Genomic DNA, 17,009 nt, shown 5'->3' with positions numbered 1-17,009 from the left:
TGATATTTTTGTGTAACAATATATTATATAGGAATAAATTATAATATTCTTGAGTTGCTCCTGAGATAATGAGTTGAAAATCTGTATCTGTTTATCATACTCGTAAGAAAAAGAACTGAGAAAATGTTTTATATGGGTACCATTTTCAAAGACATTTTTGGAGTTCCTAAAATTTGTCATCACCTGCAAATCTTTTAAATTAAAATTTCTCAAAGAACACTATAATCACAACATCAGTGAAGAAAAACAATGTGCTGTGTTTTCAACACAACTATTTGCAAAGTAGAAAATTTTAAGGTGCAAACTTCATGTACTTGCTAATGGGAGTTTGCTGACCAATAGCATTTTGTTATTTTAAAAATTTCTACTCTGTCTTCAATAAGCATAAGAGTTATTTCCCACATAACTTGCAAAATTTAGCAGAGCTAACCACATACATCCTCTTCTTCCGTGATACATTTTTTCACACTCTAGGAAAAAATCCACATCATCTCAGCCTTTCTGGATAGGTTTGCAGTGTTTGGATCCTGATGGTGGGCTTTCCTGGAGTGATGGATCACCGGTGAGTGTTTGACCTTGCCAGTTTCTGTTCAGACTTGTTGGAGCTGTTTCCATGACAGGTGTGGATGAAAGTTGTATAAGAATTCCCAAACATGTCTACTGTGCTACTGAGTAACTCTAAATCATTATTCTTCATACCAGTTTGGAAAAGAAAAAGGCTAATAAACCCTGAGGTTATACCATCACAACGGTAGTGACATGGAGTACTAGTTACAGCTATAGAGATCATTGTCTAAGTGGCAAATATATGAGAAAGGTTTCTCCTGATTTTTATTAGTCTCTGGTGATATATTGCCATGTTCCTTTCCCCCGCTATTGAGTTATAGCCCCATTTGATTCCAGTTTTCATGGAACTGCTAGAGTTTGTTAAATGCTGGGTAAACCCAGAGTCTTTCTATTTTCTTGTTGAGTGACTGTATTGCTTTAATAGCCCACATAGGCTGCATAGCCATAGGAGGAAAGTAAGGAGTGGTTTGAAATTCCGGTGCTTTTTCTCTTTCCTTCCAGAGTACAACTTTTTCCCCTGTATGATAAGAATAAAAACCAAAGCTGTGTTTCTTCTATAGGTGAACTATAGGAAAAATCATTATTTTTACAATACTGCGTTTGACTATTGTGGAGCAATCAGTGAAGAGCCTTCCATGTCATGGATTAAGGTGCACTGTGAATACAGTCACAACTGGATTTGTGAAATAAAGAAAGGTAGGTTATTTTTTACTCTAAACTCACATTAGGAAGAAATTTAAGCTCAATCACATCCTGTCAAAACAGGAAGTTCCGCAAATTACATGCTAGTAGAAAATTTGGTTGATTTCACAGGAATCTTGCAGAAGGAAAAATAGTTCGAGACATATAAATACTTTCAGAATACAATGTTTCAACTGCTAATGATAAACTTTTTTTGTTTGATTAACAAAATATATATTATATGATAAGCTTTACTGAAAATATACTTGTTTTTGCAATTGTAGAATCATAGAAAATAAGATGAAAGCAACCTCAAGGGCTTCACTCCTCTGCTCAGGCACAGCTAGAATGTTACACAACGACACATTAGTCACCTACTCCATTTTAAGCAAGACTACCAGCATATTAGAATCATTCTCTTTGCAAGATGACATGTAAAAAAACTCCTGTATCAATAGGCTTGCTGTAAAGAAAAGATGGTAATCCAAGCTTCAGAATTTATATACTTTAAGACAATAGGCAGGGTCACGTCTTCCTCTCATATTAGTGGCAAAATCTTCTCTGTTTATACTTCTTTTTTTTTGTGTGGTGTGTTTTTTTTTTTCCAAACGTAACTCCTGTTGAGAAAGACATTCAGCAAAATAAGAGAGGAATCTATTATAGCTTTATATTGAGTCACACATTTTACTTCCAAGACTAATAGAAATGTTGCTTTAGTGGCTCCCTGAGCTCCTTCACACAAGCAGTAAAGGTTAATGTCTAAAGTCATACTTTTCTAAATAAGATAATTTCTGTGCTGGTGAATTATTAAAAATAATCTGATTCTAACCAAGGCACATTGTCTCAGCTTCTCATACTTAAAAAGTAATAGTCATAGACATCTATCTGAAAGCGCTGTTGTGAAGGTACCTTTCCTGGAAATCTCCTTTGTAAGTCCTCACCTGCATGATCAGCACAACTAAAAATCATTAGCAAAATTGTAAATAGTAGTTGTATATTGTTAATTATTATTAGTGTATGAATGGCAGAAATTATACCCTGAAGAAATTATCATCATTAGTCAGCAGTACCTAATGTTATACTGAAAGGTGCCAAAATAGCCACAACACTTTGTACTTCCAGAACAAACATATATGTTTTTCTTTTAAATATTTTAACCAATCACACAAGAGATTATTTTTAAAAGGTGACATGACTTCTTTTTCACCCAAGCATGTGTGTCACACACTTCATTTAATGTAATTACATATACAGCAACACAAACATTATGATGACTTCCTCTGAAAAAAAAATATAACAGTGACGATTGTTTTACAGTTTTATAATTCTTGGTCTTTCATGTTTAGAGAAACATTGCTCTAATATCCATTCCGTGTGATGTGGAAATTTTTCATTTGAACTGTTTCTCAAATGCTGGTGGATTTTCAGTCAAATATAATTCTTCACAAAGTAGTTTCACAGAAAAAAAAAAAAAGATTTTCACAAACAAATGAATACTAATAAAATTTAAAATACTCTGAAGTAAAAATTTGTTTAGTATTTGAATTTCTTGTTCAGATACAAGACAATGCCCATAATGAATCTTTTATTATCGTGCAAAGTACACTAACATTGAAGCAAAGTATTCTTGCTCTTTAGTTTTCTTTCAGAAATGAATACTCATTCAGACTAACTTCAGTCAACTAATTCAGGCAACATTCAGGACGTACAAGATGCACTTATCAAAAATCTACTAAAACAGAGACGTAGGCCTGTAATGCATATGTTTTTCCCTGAACATTCTTTTTTTCTCCGCATCAAAGATACTGTATAAATATATTCTGCATTAAATACGTAAAAGATGAAAAATTGATGGACATTAAGATAATTTCCACTAATTGAACACTTATACTGGCTCCACATTTGGGAAACATTTTACACTTTCCTTTTTTCCCATTTCATTACAGGTACACCCTTGAAACCAGAACCTCTGAGTCCTTCTGCTGGTAAGCTTCTGTTTATTTTCTCTTATCTAAAGGGTGGTATCATGTAACAACACCAGCTTTGTGTAAGAACTGTGAAGAATACAGATTCCTCTTCTGTGTTGCAGCATATGAAGTCACAGAAGATGGCTGGATTATAAAAGCAGACAAACAATATTTTTTCAGCACAGAAAAGACCTCTATGGAGAAAGCTAGAACATTCTGCAAAAACAGTCATGGAGATCTTGCTACTATTGGAAATAATAGCGAAAGAAAATTTTTGTGGAAGCATGTAAGAGGAAGTTTGGCTATGTTATACAATATATGGCTTATATACCCTGCTGCATATGCTTGTGATGTACAGGAGAATGTGCTTGTTGCACAATATTATTACTTTTTATTAGCAGCAGATTTAAACGTTCAATGAAAAAATATTTATTCTACAGAATAGAGCTTCTCTTCAGGAAAATAAATACAAAAGCTTTACCATTTACTAGGGTGGGTATATTCTTGTATATTCTAATCTAAACAGAGTTCTACACATTACCAAATATATATAAGTAGCAGATTAGGTGTATACTAAGAAAACTGTCCTTTTGACAGGGTGGTTCTCTCTCAGCTGAATATTGTATTCTAGAATACAGTGTTACGTGTAGATGTGAGGCTATTGCCAGTGTAGCTCTAATGGTCACATACCACATCACATTGCAGAATGAAATAACTTTTCAAAGAAAGGTTTAGCCTGGTCCAGGACAGGGACTGATGAACTAGGGCCTTCATGAATTAGTTTTCCTGAAAGACGTATCAAAGCTGTGCATGTATTTCAAGGGCACTGCCTACACCTTGCCTGACATGGTTCTGATGGGCAAATGCCAAAGTCATGGCAGGAGCATCCTAACAATTTAATAGGATGGATGTTGCCTCAAACCTCTGCCATAATCCTGTTTGGTTTACCAATACCAAAGTAGCCACGCAATCTCCTTTCTGTTTCATGCTATTAGAGTTTGCTTTTATTATGTGGGAAAGGATGTGAAAGGAGGAGAGGACAGACAGCTTCAGACACAGGAATTACATGGCTGCTTAAGGACAGGAAAGTATCAAAAAATTTTATACTAAATTTTTTCTCAAATCTTCCTTGTTTCTTTTTAAATTGAGAACACAACTTTGAAAGCTTTGGTAACACCAGTAATGCAGACAAAACTGGGAAAGAAGCAACAAAGATAATAAAGCAAACGTATGTGTTTATGGTATTTACTTCAACAGGGGTCCTCTCTGGTCACTATGTGTGACAATTTATACAATGTTTATTCAACTATTTGTTTCCATAGTGCAAAAATTACACTTTTTCATATTAGATAACCACTAAATGTTAGAAAGCACTAACTAAAAGTACATTTTTTTGGTGTTTAGATCTTAAAAAATGGCAAATTGAAGTCATATCTCATAGGATTAATTCAGAATGCTGATCAACAGTTTAGGTAGGTAAACAAGCTACATAAAGATCCATGAAAAGTGGTTGTAGAAGTTTTGTACTGCCAGAGTTCCTTCTGGAGGGACCACTGCAAGGGAGTTAAACAGAGATTCAAAGAGTTATATTGCATCTTGAAATGCGTGCTCTCCCCTGGTTTAACTACATTGTGAAAACACTGTTTTAAATGTCATTTTTATGGGGAACATATATGCTATGAATACATAGATAATATTTGTTAAAAATAAAGGTATTTTTGTTCTTTGACTTGACATGCAGGGATTTAATTATCTAAGGTCTTTTAATTCTATTTGAATCCTAAACTCAATTTACAGACAGACTCAGCTGTAATTTTTTTAAAAATACTTTTAGCATGTTAAGGTAGATTTTTATGAACTGTTCCATGAGCATTGTCTGAGTAACCGCTACCGTTTTGTTGTTGGTTGTTTTCAGTTGGATGGACGGAAGCCCGGTGCACTATGCTGCCTGGGCACAGGGTGAGCCCAACTTTGCAGATGCTCAAGAAAATTGCGTGGTCTTAAATAAAAAGGACGGTGAGTTACACAACTTTTTTCAAAAGGTATTTTTCTGGGTATTGCTCTTCCCCTGTTTGTTAAAAATATCTTGCCAACCTTAATCCATTCTTTCCCAGCAATTTTAGAAAATATGCATAATACAGTATAGTCATTATATCTGAGGTTTCTTCAGGGGCAGTAGATGTAAAATTAGAATATAAGAAATTTATTTTAATGGGCAATGCAGGAACAATTTGATAACTGATTTTTCAGCTGCACAAACAATAGGTTCTATTTAAATCAACAGTAAATTGGTCTTTCAAAAAAATAATTAGAGCATAGTTAGCAAAGGGATAGAACATACATGGAGTTTCACATTTTACAATGTTTTCACTGATAAAGTGTTACTTTACACTTGCATGTTTCAGTGCAACAAAGCTGTTTGGGTGGGTTCTACTCAGAAGTCATGGAGTTGTTGTATCAGCCATCTTGTATGGCCACTACTCCTGTTCACAGAAGGATCAAAGTCCTCCTATAAGCAGTGATAATGGGAGGCAGAGTTGAGCTGAAGCATATCTCACATTCCCAGGCAGACTGCTTTCAAAACTATAAGCACAGAAGCCCACCCACTTTCGCACAAATCTCAATCTTATTCAGTGGCTTATTATCTATATTGAAATTGATTTCAGGCTTGTGGAATGATGTCAGCTGTGGTTTTTCAAATGGCTACATCTGTGAGAGGCACAGAAGTTTTATAAATGCAACACTTCCTTCACCAGCACCTTCACCTCCTGGAGGATGTCCTGAAGATTGGCTTTTATTTAAAAATCAGGTATGCTAACATCCATCTAAGCACAGTGATATCAGTCCTTGGGAAGATACTTAAAGATATACAAGAGGCCATTTGTGTCTCAGGCATCTTTTGACAGTAATTATCCAAAGTTGCATTAAAATTTCATCAGTTGCCTAATTCTTGCAAAATGGTGGTTTTAAAGATTTTCAGTTGTTTTCCTGAGAGGTGGTCATCTGAGATACATGGGGAAAAACTGCTACATTGTATGTACTTTTTGACTGAATTCAGCTGAAAGCAATGACTATAGCATAAAATCAGTCATTTGAGCTGGAATGAATCAGAAATAAGGCCAAACTTTTCCAAACAGGCTCCAATGCAATACTTGCCTCTTTCCAAAAGGGACACACTTGATGTGCTTATTAAGCAAGGGTTCTGTTTTCTAAGATATACAATATTGTTATGAAAGGACCCATGGATACTCACACCAGTGGAGTTTGTCAGTACATTTTTTTTTTTTTTACATTTTGTTACAGTTGTCAGAGTTATTATTTCCCACAAACTGTGCAAGATAATTCTCTGACAGTGTTACTGGCATGCCACAGAGCAGAGGGTGAGCTGTAAACATGGAGACAGCATGCTAGGCATGCTCATAATTACCAAAACCGTTTCAGGGTGAATGTGTATTGGTAATGTGATGACTGCACTTTTTAAGAAATCATGACTCATATACTTCATTAATAAAAGAGCTGTAAATGAAAAAGGCTGAATATACACGTGAGAGCTCACTGACCACACACTCTAGGTACAAAAACATTTTTCAGAAAGTTCAGATGATTCCACATGAAACTCGGCTGGGCTTTTCTTATAGAGTTGGCACTCTTTGTCTTTTACTTATGATGGAGTATGGCTTCTCAAAATCTCAGGGTTAGTTAACTCACTAGATTCTCATCAGGCTTCTACTGTGGTTTATAAATGGTTGATTGAGTTTTGTTGTGACTTTTTCAGTCCCTCACAGAAAGACACAGAGTAAATTTTAAATTCCTGAATGGTTTTGACTTGGTTCCAGAGCTGAGTCCCTGTTAACTTTGGAAAATTATTTTGTGGGGCTGAGTTAGGCTAATTTCTACTTAAACTAGTGTAATTCAAACCTAAATTCCTTTTGCTTTTGCTTACTAACAGTCTATACTCATTTTCCCTAGTGTTACAAATTTTTTGGCTCTTCCTATGAATACTGGCATACTGCAAGAAGAACTTGTATGAGCCTTGGTGGAAACCTGGCGAGCATACATAATGAACAAGTACAAGGTATAGTACAACAGCCCTTTAGGCAATAGACAGCATTTACTTTGTATACAGCAGTAACTTCCTGCAAAGAAGAACATGGCAAAAAGATATAGTATGTAAATGTATGTATTTTATAATATGTATACTCAACATGGGTTATATGGCTATGGCATGGAACATTTTTGGAAGAAGTGGAATATCTATCTAGAGCATGCTAGTGATGCTAAGGGTTGCTTCCTCCTGTTCCATGCAAACTGCTTTACATTATTGATAAGTTATGAATTAGCACAAAATAACAAATCCAGACCTGGCATTTGTACTTTTAGACACAGAGAAAGAAAAGGAATCCATGGGCTGTTTTTGCCAGAAATATAAAGGGATATATTACTACAACTCTCTGAAATGACTGCCTAAATTCTGCAACTTAATTCAGCAGCAGAATGTCAGAGGAAGGCACATTTTCACCTTGCCTATGTTCCTGGGCTTCCATTTGCAACTGTGTACAGCTACACATTTCTGTCAGTCAATCAGCTCATCCTGAGTGCTGAAATAAGTGAACTCATTAGGTAACATGGTGGTCAGGCAGGTTTTTTGTATCTTTCCTCTTTCCAGTCTTGCTTCATAGTTCCACATACTTTCAATCTTTGAGACTTTTCACACGCAAAGTCTTGGCATAACCTTGAAATAATAAACTTGGGCAAATTTCTGATCAAATGCTAATAAAAAAAAATTTACAAGACTTAAATGAAAAAAATAGTTAAGGATTTGTTTGAGCTGATGTCTTGACTGATGACATGATATGACATGTTCATCTTTTCTACTGACTTTTTTTCCAGCTTTTCTCACTTACCATTTGAAGGATGTTTCAAATGATCCCTGGATTGGCTTGAATGATATACTCAGTGAACTCAACTTCGTTTGGGCTGATGGAAGTGCTGTCTCCTATACAAACTGGGCTGCAGATTCCCCAAAACTTGTAGAACCCGTTTTGTTTCCCAGTCTACATCCAGAAGATGGCCACAATCTGCAACAGGTAAATAGTGCTTAGCATATACCATCAAGTTAAACCTGAGGAGCAGTATCTCTTCAACAGCTCACTTTTTGCTAAAAACTTACCAATACTCGCTCCTTAGTCAAGACAGAAGATGTGATAGAAAGTTCTTGAAAATAATAGTGCCTTTCAAGCACATGTCCTTGAAAATAACCAAATGAACAAGCAGGCTGAGCTGAAGATTAGAGATCTACAGGACAGTACCAAGGTGGCGCTGGCCACAACAGAGGAGGTCAGAAAGGACAGGAGAGGATAAAAGGAAGGTGTTTCTGGAGTTGTAATACAAACCCTACAATATCAGAATTCAAAAAAAAAAAAGAAAAAGAGTGAAACTACTCAGGGGGCTATAGTACTTTGTTTTATAACTTCTAATATCAATGTACTCATATTCTTTCCCTTAATCCAACAGTTTGATTGTGTTTCTCTGAAGAGAGGTCATGCTGATGACACAGGAAAATGGAACAACGAGGAGTGTTATAAGTCCACAGGGTATATATGCCAGAAGAATAGTGGTGGGTTCTGTATCGCTAATCTTCAAATTTATAACAAACAACTTTTCTTGTTTAACATGCTTTAGGTCAGTGGTGGTTTGTTGTTTTTTTTTTTTTTTAGGTAAAGTATCAGTAAAACCTAAGGGCCCATCTTGAATCCCCGTGTGACTTAGCAATGTTTTGGAGAAGAGAAAGATAAATAAAATGAAAGCAAAATTATTTTATTTTTAAAAGTGTAATTAAATAGCTAAAACCCACAAACATTTTAATTGCATAAGTTTATAATGATCTATATATTATCATAACTGGTAAGTTTTACATTTATCCAAATAAACCTAATAGTCACAAAGCCACACAGAGTATTTTGAAAACACGCAGAGTAGGTGGGTTATTTTTGACTGGTGGGGTGAACTTCCCTCTGCAATATAAGATACTGTCAATTTAGTGTTTCAAAATTCTCAGAGGCTGAAAATGTATTTCTTGCATCCACAAAGTTCACTGCTGTTTTGAAGTTATCTGTTACTTATAAACAACTAATGAGAAAGTGTTCCATTCCATTAGCATTCTACTAGGTTTGCAAATAATGAAGATGTTATTCAGTCGCTTAAGTCAAATATGTGGCCTCCAGATTTACCTGTTCTTGGGGTGGGTTTTTTTCTTTATTCCTACAGATCCTGAACTCTTTAAGTCATCAGCAACAATGCTGGACTCTGGTTTTGACCATTCTGATGGCATTAGCTATTCTGTCACCCGTTCCAAAATGAATTGGGAGGAAGCACAGAAAAACTGCAATAACAATGCCTCAGAACTTGCCAGCATTTTAGACCCATATAGCCAGGCATTGTTGTTCTTACTTGCACAGGAATATGGAGAGCCTCTGTGGATTGGTCTTAACAGCAATGTGGTAAGAACACATACATTACATTACATACAGGTAGTCAAGCTGACACTGGACCGGACCTTACTTTATGCTCTCATTTTGTAACCTATAGGAATTTCTGCCAGTGTAGTGCCGAAAACAGCACGTTACATCAGTACAGTACTCATTTACACTGGAGTTCTTCAAATAGGACTCACACAGTGGAGATTTTAATGAACTAGAACTTTTCCATCCTTTAGCACAAGGAAATGCTCCTGCAAACCAGTATACAACAATGCTGTATGTTGCTTGGAGTCATTTAAAGGGTTTTGAATATAAATTGTAAAATCTCCCACATTTTGAGCTTATTTTAATCTAAAAGATATTCCAGGAACAACATGCATCCTGCCCTCTTGCCATGTGTTTATGTACCTCAGTGATCAGTGACATATCTCAGGTCGCTCATCTGAGGCCTGCAAAGGAACGATTTTTACATGTGTGTTTATGTTCACACATTCTACTAGAGTAGTCTTATTTACAGTAGCAGTAGAAAGTAGAGTTGTGGACAGAAACAAGAGTAAAAATGAGTTAAAGGAATCTGGAAGCTATATGATATGGTACATATTGACCAATGGATATATTTTTTCATTTCATTGACACTGGAACAAGTTGTCCAGAGAAGTTGTGGATGCCCCATCCCTGGAAGTGTTCAAAGCCAGGCTGGATGAGGCTTTGAGAAACCTGGTCTAGGGGAAGGTGTCCCTGCCCATGGCAGAGGGGTTGGAACTAGATGATCTTTAAGGTCCCTTCCTACCAAACCATTCTACGATTCAAAAATGCAACTGGTGTAATTGCTCCCATTAAGAAGTTAGGGTATTATGGAAAAAAAAATCCTTCTGTTTGTGAGCTGTCTACATCAGTTGTATGACAAGGGAGGGCAAACATTTGGATGGTAGGTGTGTTTTAACAGGCTACAGATCTCCCCATGAATCACAGTCACGATAACTACAACAAAAGGGATGGCGATCAGCACTGCTTCAGAACACTCCCACTCCCATTTTCCATGCAGACCTTTGGGTGTTTGTACCAACATGATGTCTTACCTGACTTCCAGTTTTATGCCTTCTCTCATGCCCCCCTATCTTTTTTCCTTTCCATTTCCCAATACTTGAAAAATGCTTTGAATTAATTTAGATTATCATTCTGCATTCACATTTGCAGATAATAGATATTGTACATTTTGTTGCAGTTAGCATTTACAAGCACAAGAAGGGGGCATTAGTAAGCATATGATTCCATAGTGGTTGCATGAGAGTTGTCTTGACGATCCTGTGTAATAGCTATGTCACTCTCAGCAACCTTGATATTACCATATAGATTTTGTTTCCAGACCAATGGCAAGTATCAATGGATTGACAGATGGAGACTAGCTTACAGCAAGTGGTCCATCGGGGAACCAAAACAGACATTAGCATGTGTCTACCTAGACACTGATGGCACATGGAAGACAGCTTCTTGCAAGGAAAAACTCTTTTCTGTCTGCAAAAAATCAAATGGTAAGTAATTGAATATAGATGTTTTAACTAGAGGGTGTGTAGATTTATCAACTGTGCTAAACAAAATAAGCCACTGGAAAAACACTTGTTTTGTATCACTACTATACAGGAAGACACAAGTAGCTAACTAACTAGTGCTAAATATCAACATGAATTCTTCCCAGAAGTAAATCAATTCACAGTAATAGTTACCAAATGCCTAAGAAACAAAGGATTGAATACTCATTAATTTCTTCACTATTCATTCTAATAGGACGAGTCATTCACTTGCTGTGAGATCTGTTTTGATTAGGCATCAGATGAAATTCTGTATCTCGTTTGGAGCACCAACGTTTGAAAAAGCTCTCAGTCAACTAGAGTTTTCAGATGACCAGGAAACAAGAATTAAAGGGAAAGATTATAATTGGAGTTGGACAAAAGACTAAGAAATAAAAGATGAAGAGAAAACAGATTATCAATTTTAAATATTAAAAACAAGCATTAAGGAATGGAATAAAATTCTTCCTTATGTCCGATATGAGTTGGAAAGGGGTAACAGACTTAAACACAGCAAGGAAAACCTTCTGATTTTATGAGTACAGAGGCCTTTAATAACTACTTTGGACGGGGCAGGGAATCTCCATCACCACAGCTTGCTAAGAACAGACAGCACAAACATTTGTTAGAAATTATATAATTATATATCAACTTAATGTCACCTGTGAGCACAAGGATGAAGTAAATAACCCCTTGAGGAGCCTTCCAAGCACAAACTTCTATAATTTCTATGGAAATAAGTATAAATATGATTTCACAATTCAGATATGTTCTTCTTTTTGTCAACATTATGGAAGATCTGGACTCATTAGAAAACGTAAAATTGCATGCCAAATTACGTTCTAAGATGTCATTTGACAAAAATCCTCAGATTTGATATATAATGTGTCTTTCCACTTTAACATTCAGGAAGCCTAATTTGAAAGCTGAATGTTCCTTAATTTTTGGAAAGAAATAGACTGTAGAAGACGCACAGGAAGACAAAGTAATTTGGCAGAACATTTAATTTTTGTTCCATCTGCATTTATCTTCTAATACAAAATCTTCCTATTATATCAATCACTATGGAATGGATTCAGGACACAGTTTAATAAAAATTCCTGCAAGCCCTGTTTAGTCATACCAACACTTTCATTCACAGTTTCTGCTATAAGGTTTTGATCCTGTCAAAAAATGAGACTGAAGTGTCAGAAGACATTTTAAGAATAGCAGTTTTAACTAATTAGACAGATATTTATGCCCAAAAACCAGCTGCATATTTTATTGCCTAGAGTAATTACAAAAATTGCCATTACACTAGTCTATAAGAAGTATAGATTCTGTCTATCTTCCTAATTGCCTTGATAAATATGAAGCAAAATATGCTCTCAAACACAAAATCAAAGCTATATTCAAGCTTTTTTTAGAACATGCTTAATTTCTTCTATGATGACAAAACTATTATAGTCTGTTTAGTTTTGTCTTACTAGTATAATGGGAAAAACAAATTTTATGAAATAACTGGATTTCAACTACTTGATCTTTTATCAGTAATGGCCCCTACTGAGCCGCCGCAACTTCCTGGAAAATGCCCTGAATCAAGAGGACACAAATCTTGGATACCTTTCCATGGCCACTGCTATTACTTTGAGGCCTCTAGGAAAAGAAGTTGGTCTCAAGCTCATCAGGAATGTGCCCAACTAGGTGAGTGTTTTCTTTCAGAAAGACTGAAGATGTAATTAAACACATAAAATAATGGATGATATTGCTAAGCAAATCTTAAATTACTTCAAAACTTCAAACTTAATGCTTTTTCACAGTAAAACTAAACTTCGTCAGAGACAAGAGGCATCTGATATCTCAAATACCAGGTGAAATATGAATATCCCAAACATATGAAATTCCTACTAGTTTTACAGAAATCAGTATCTGGGTAGGAAGACAAACACTTTTACAGTCCCACTAAGGTACACACCGCAGGGTTAGCTTTCCCTTCGCCAAACAAGAGGGAATCCACACACAGTGTAAACTAGGAGACACAAACTCTTAGGAAAGTTGTCTTTGGTAGTTCCAGGGCACAGTTTATTAACTGGATCTCACTGGCTGGACAACAAAGAAGATGGAAGAGTTGTTTAGCTTTCAGGAACCAGTAAAACACGCCCAGCCATACAGCTCCTGCTCTGTAACAGCCCTCACTGCCATCTAAGATCTGGAGAGAAGAGCTGTACGTCAATCAGGAGAGAGGAAAAGACACTTTACTCCACATTTCTCATTTCTCCTCACTGAGAATTGCTGTGATGCAGCATACGTTCCAGTGAGAGGAAGCATAGGAAACATCCTATACATTAGCACTGTATGTCTGAGTGAGAGGCTTTTAACGGTAAGAGAGAATACAAGGATTTCTAGCCGCACTTCCTCATATGTATGAAAACACTGGTCTGTGACTGAGTAAACAGAAGAAGTAGCTTTGCAAAGGCATTTTATTTTACAGCGGTGTGACAACAGAATTCCTGAAATGGTTCTGCAGAAAGATGAATCTCATAATTACTACAAAAAGTAAACATTACACTAATAACCAGAATGAAAGGTAGCATTTGGACACTGGTCCATGTTCTAAATTCCTACACTTTTGCCTACATGTTACCCACTGGCCAGGCCAGGGAGGTGGTGATTTCCTGATGACCCCAACACAGCTCTGTGTATTTGTAATGCCAGGGCACAAAGCAATTATAAATGAACCACTGGACATCTTCTGGAGTGTAACCTCTAGCTGCTTATACATCCTATCTACCCTTGCAGTACATAGCATCAGACACTGTCAAAAATGCTGCCCACCCACTGGTGTGTGACAGAGCTGCAGAGGCAAAATGCATGGTGCTGCCTACATCATACGTACCTCTTTCAGTCTACTTGCATCACATTCTGGGGTGCAGTTGGACCTATCCAAAAAGTATTGCAGGAGAGCAATTTTTCTTCTCTAAAATACCAAAGGCTAAACAAAAATCGATGTCTTCGTGCTGAATTGCATCCATACAGCTCACAGTCATCCTTAAAATACAATACAGCGATATAACAACCATAATGAACTAGTGAATATCATGTGCAAGAATCAGTGTCTTTTATCTTTTTGCATATTTTTTGTGTTTATTGACTTAAGCTCTAAGAAAATGAGACATTGTGATGTGTTCCATTAATATTTTTTCAGCTGCGAATTTGGTATCAGTAACAGACTATAATGAAGCAAGCTTTCTGTCAGACACCATTAAGATACTCCACGGAAAATCACTGAACTTTTGGATAGGGCTAAAGGAAAATGACAGAGGTAGTATCTTCAATATTTAATCATACCTTATCATGTCATACATAATGATGATATGTCATATTAAAATGAAACAACTTTGTATACTTGAAAGTACATATATATAAAAAAATATACAGAGTTTATTTCAAAGCATGCTTACGTATGTTTAGAAATGTAACTAACTGAAACATTTAATTACCTATTCATGTTATAAATTTTTGTTTTTCCCATCAAAACTTATTTTATCTGTCTAAATCCCTGTATTTTATACATATATGCTCATTTTAAATATTAGGACAGTGGGTATGGACAGACAAATCTGCAATGGATTTTGTCAACTGGCAAATGGGAGAACCTTCAAACAAAAGGCATAAAGAGTGTGGAGAAGTATGCGCATTGTCTGGCTACTGGAACACCAATGTCTGTTCTTTCAAAAAAGGCTATATCTGTAAAAAACCAAAAAGTAAGTAATATTTCTAATACATTAAGGTTAATAATGCCTGATAATGTATTTTCATTGCACAATGTAAAAATGTTAAACGTTATAGGCTTGGGTGCAAAACCAATAGACCCTAATGCAGGATTCAGCTGCCCAAATACTGAGGAGCCCCACACGATTTCTGACTGCCTCCTCAGAAGGCTGCATCTCCCATAAGTCCTGTAAAATTACTATCAGCCCTATGCAGCCATCATGAATACTTCAGACCCCTATGTTTAGCCAAAAGAATGGTCAAAGATCACTCATTTTTAATAAAAAGCCAGTTTTCAGTAGAATTTTCACTCAAATATCACACAGTCTAAGCTCAAAAGCAATGTTTTCTTTAATTTCAGCTGAATATATCCTTAAAAAAAATAATCTTGTGATGAATGCAATGAAAACTGTCTTTTAGAAATGCTGGACTTGGTGATTCCGTTCATTACTGTCCTCTGAGCTAATCAATTAGAGGAATATGATAAAAAATATTCTTGTGGCACTCTATCTACAGTATGATAGAATCATGTTTAATAAATTGCTGGTACTATCCTGATAGCAAAATTACCACCTGCAAGAAAATGCATTAGTTCAATTACCAACTAAGATTAAACAAAAGTCATCCAGAACATGAACATTTTGTTTGGTTAAACTTCATATTTCTGTTCACCTTTCCCCTATTTGTTAAGTTTAGGAAGTGCAATTACTATCGGAACCATATCTACATGGAATGGTTGTCTCTGACAGAACGGGCTAAACTCACAGATCATTTTCAGCTCAAGTAAAATGCTCATGATACATCTCTAGCAATCGAGACCTCCATTCACGAAATTTTTCCTGTTTCAGAAAACACCTTAAAATGATTAATGATCCTGTGGGAAGTTTCTCAGAAATGAACATATTTGAAAACACTTTTAGAAATAACAGAAATCTGACTCTAATTTCATGTCTTGTTGGGTATCTCGATTGAAGAGGTCCAATGTTCTTGGAATGAAAAAGCCAATCATCCTACTAGAGGTTTACACATGCTTAGCTTCATCTCTCTGGGAGAGCAATTGTCACCAGGAAGTGGATTTAGGGGGAATTGTCAGGAGCATCCAACTTAGGAAGTTTAAAATGCCTCATTTTTTTTTTTTTTTTTGAAGCATTCAGAATAAACATTTTCTTTTCCTTCCAAAAGCTCCTGAAAACACAGAGATGTCAATAGAAAATACAGGTAAGCATACTTCCTTTTAAGTAGAATTATAAGGAGATGCCCAAATACAACAAGAATATAATTACTTAGTTTCTAGGTATTAATTTTGAGAGTATCTAAAAATAAAAAGTCCCTAAAGTTAATTTGTATCTAGATATAGGAGACAGAGGTTATTCTGAAGTAAACTGGGTTTTGATCAGATTTAATTATATTATATTTGGTTTTGTTAGTAAAAAAACACAAACAAAACCAAAACCACTTGAACTGAAAATCTACATGCATATTGCATTTGTCTAATGTCTGGTTAAAGAAAACCCACTTACTACTAGATTCTGAAATATCTTAAGATCAAAGATGTTGATTCCATTTCATCCACTTACAGAAGGGAAAATGGAGAAAGTACTTTCCACCAGCATCGTTTGGCTGTTCATTCTTCTAGCCCTTTTTATAGTCGGAGCTGGAAGTATAATTTATTTCTACTTGAGGAGGAAAAGACAAAACCTGCTATATATTTCAACAAGAATGAGTGGACCAGAGGCAACTGTGGATATCCAAGAAAAAGATGCAAATACCGACATGTAGTCTGACAGAACGCCCGTATGTTGCAACTAACAAAAACCAGTCTATGAATCAGTGAAATCTTATGCCAGCTTTGCATTTTCCTACCCAGATAATACTTTCCTCTCTTCACAAATATAAAGTTTATGGATTTGTATAAATATACACACACACACACGTATACTCCCTCCAAAATTTCCTCCAAACTGTTAGAGTTTCTTTTGTTTAGTTTGGGGAGTACA

The 17,009-nt window shown here is 35.8% G+C and overlaps 1 protein-coding gene across 1 annotated transcript in view; it reads left to right on the top strand.

Moving 5' to 3' along the window:
* LOC104166276 (macrophage mannose receptor 1-like) overlaps positions 1–16,791 on the top strand; it is a 32,597-nt gene extending 15,806 nt beyond the window's left edge. The window contains exons 14-30 of the mRNA XM_009706150.1: positions 475–562; positions 1,128–1,263; positions 3,195–3,233; positions 3,338–3,501; positions 4,620–4,687; positions 5,131–5,231; positions 5,882–6,024; positions 7,185–7,290; positions 8,106–8,302; positions 8,730–8,832; positions 9,483–9,715; positions 11,061–11,226; positions 12,793–12,945; positions 14,447–14,563; positions 14,838–15,005; positions 16,195–16,230; positions 16,592–16,791. Of these exons, the coding sequence (XP_009704452.1) occupies positions 475–562; positions 1,128–1,263; positions 3,195–3,233; positions 3,338–3,501; positions 4,620–4,687; positions 5,131–5,231; positions 5,882–6,024; positions 7,185–7,290; positions 8,106–8,302; positions 8,730–8,832; positions 9,483–9,715; positions 11,061–11,226; positions 12,793–12,945; positions 14,447–14,563; positions 14,838–15,005; positions 16,195–16,230; positions 16,592–16,791 (2,218 nt within the window). The remainder of the gene's footprint in view (positions 1–474; positions 563–1,127; positions 1,264–3,194; positions 3,234–3,337; positions 3,502–4,619; positions 4,688–5,130; positions 5,232–5,881; positions 6,025–7,184; positions 7,291–8,105; positions 8,303–8,729; positions 8,833–9,482; positions 9,716–11,060; positions 11,227–12,792; positions 12,946–14,446; positions 14,564–14,837; positions 15,006–16,194; positions 16,231–16,591) is intronic.
* The last annotated feature ends 218 nt before the right edge of the window (positions 16,792–17,009 follow it).

The sequence above is a fragment of the Cariama cristata genome, unplaced genomic scaffold, assembly GCF_000690535.1.
Source record: "Cariama cristata isolate BGI_N322 unplaced genomic scaffold, ASM69053v1 scaffold18178, whole genome shotgun sequence".
Taxonomy (NCBI): domain Eukaryota; kingdom Metazoa; phylum Chordata; class Aves; order Cariamiformes; family Cariamidae; genus Cariama; species Cariama cristata.
This window is presented reverse-complemented; position numbering and strand designations above follow the sequence as displayed.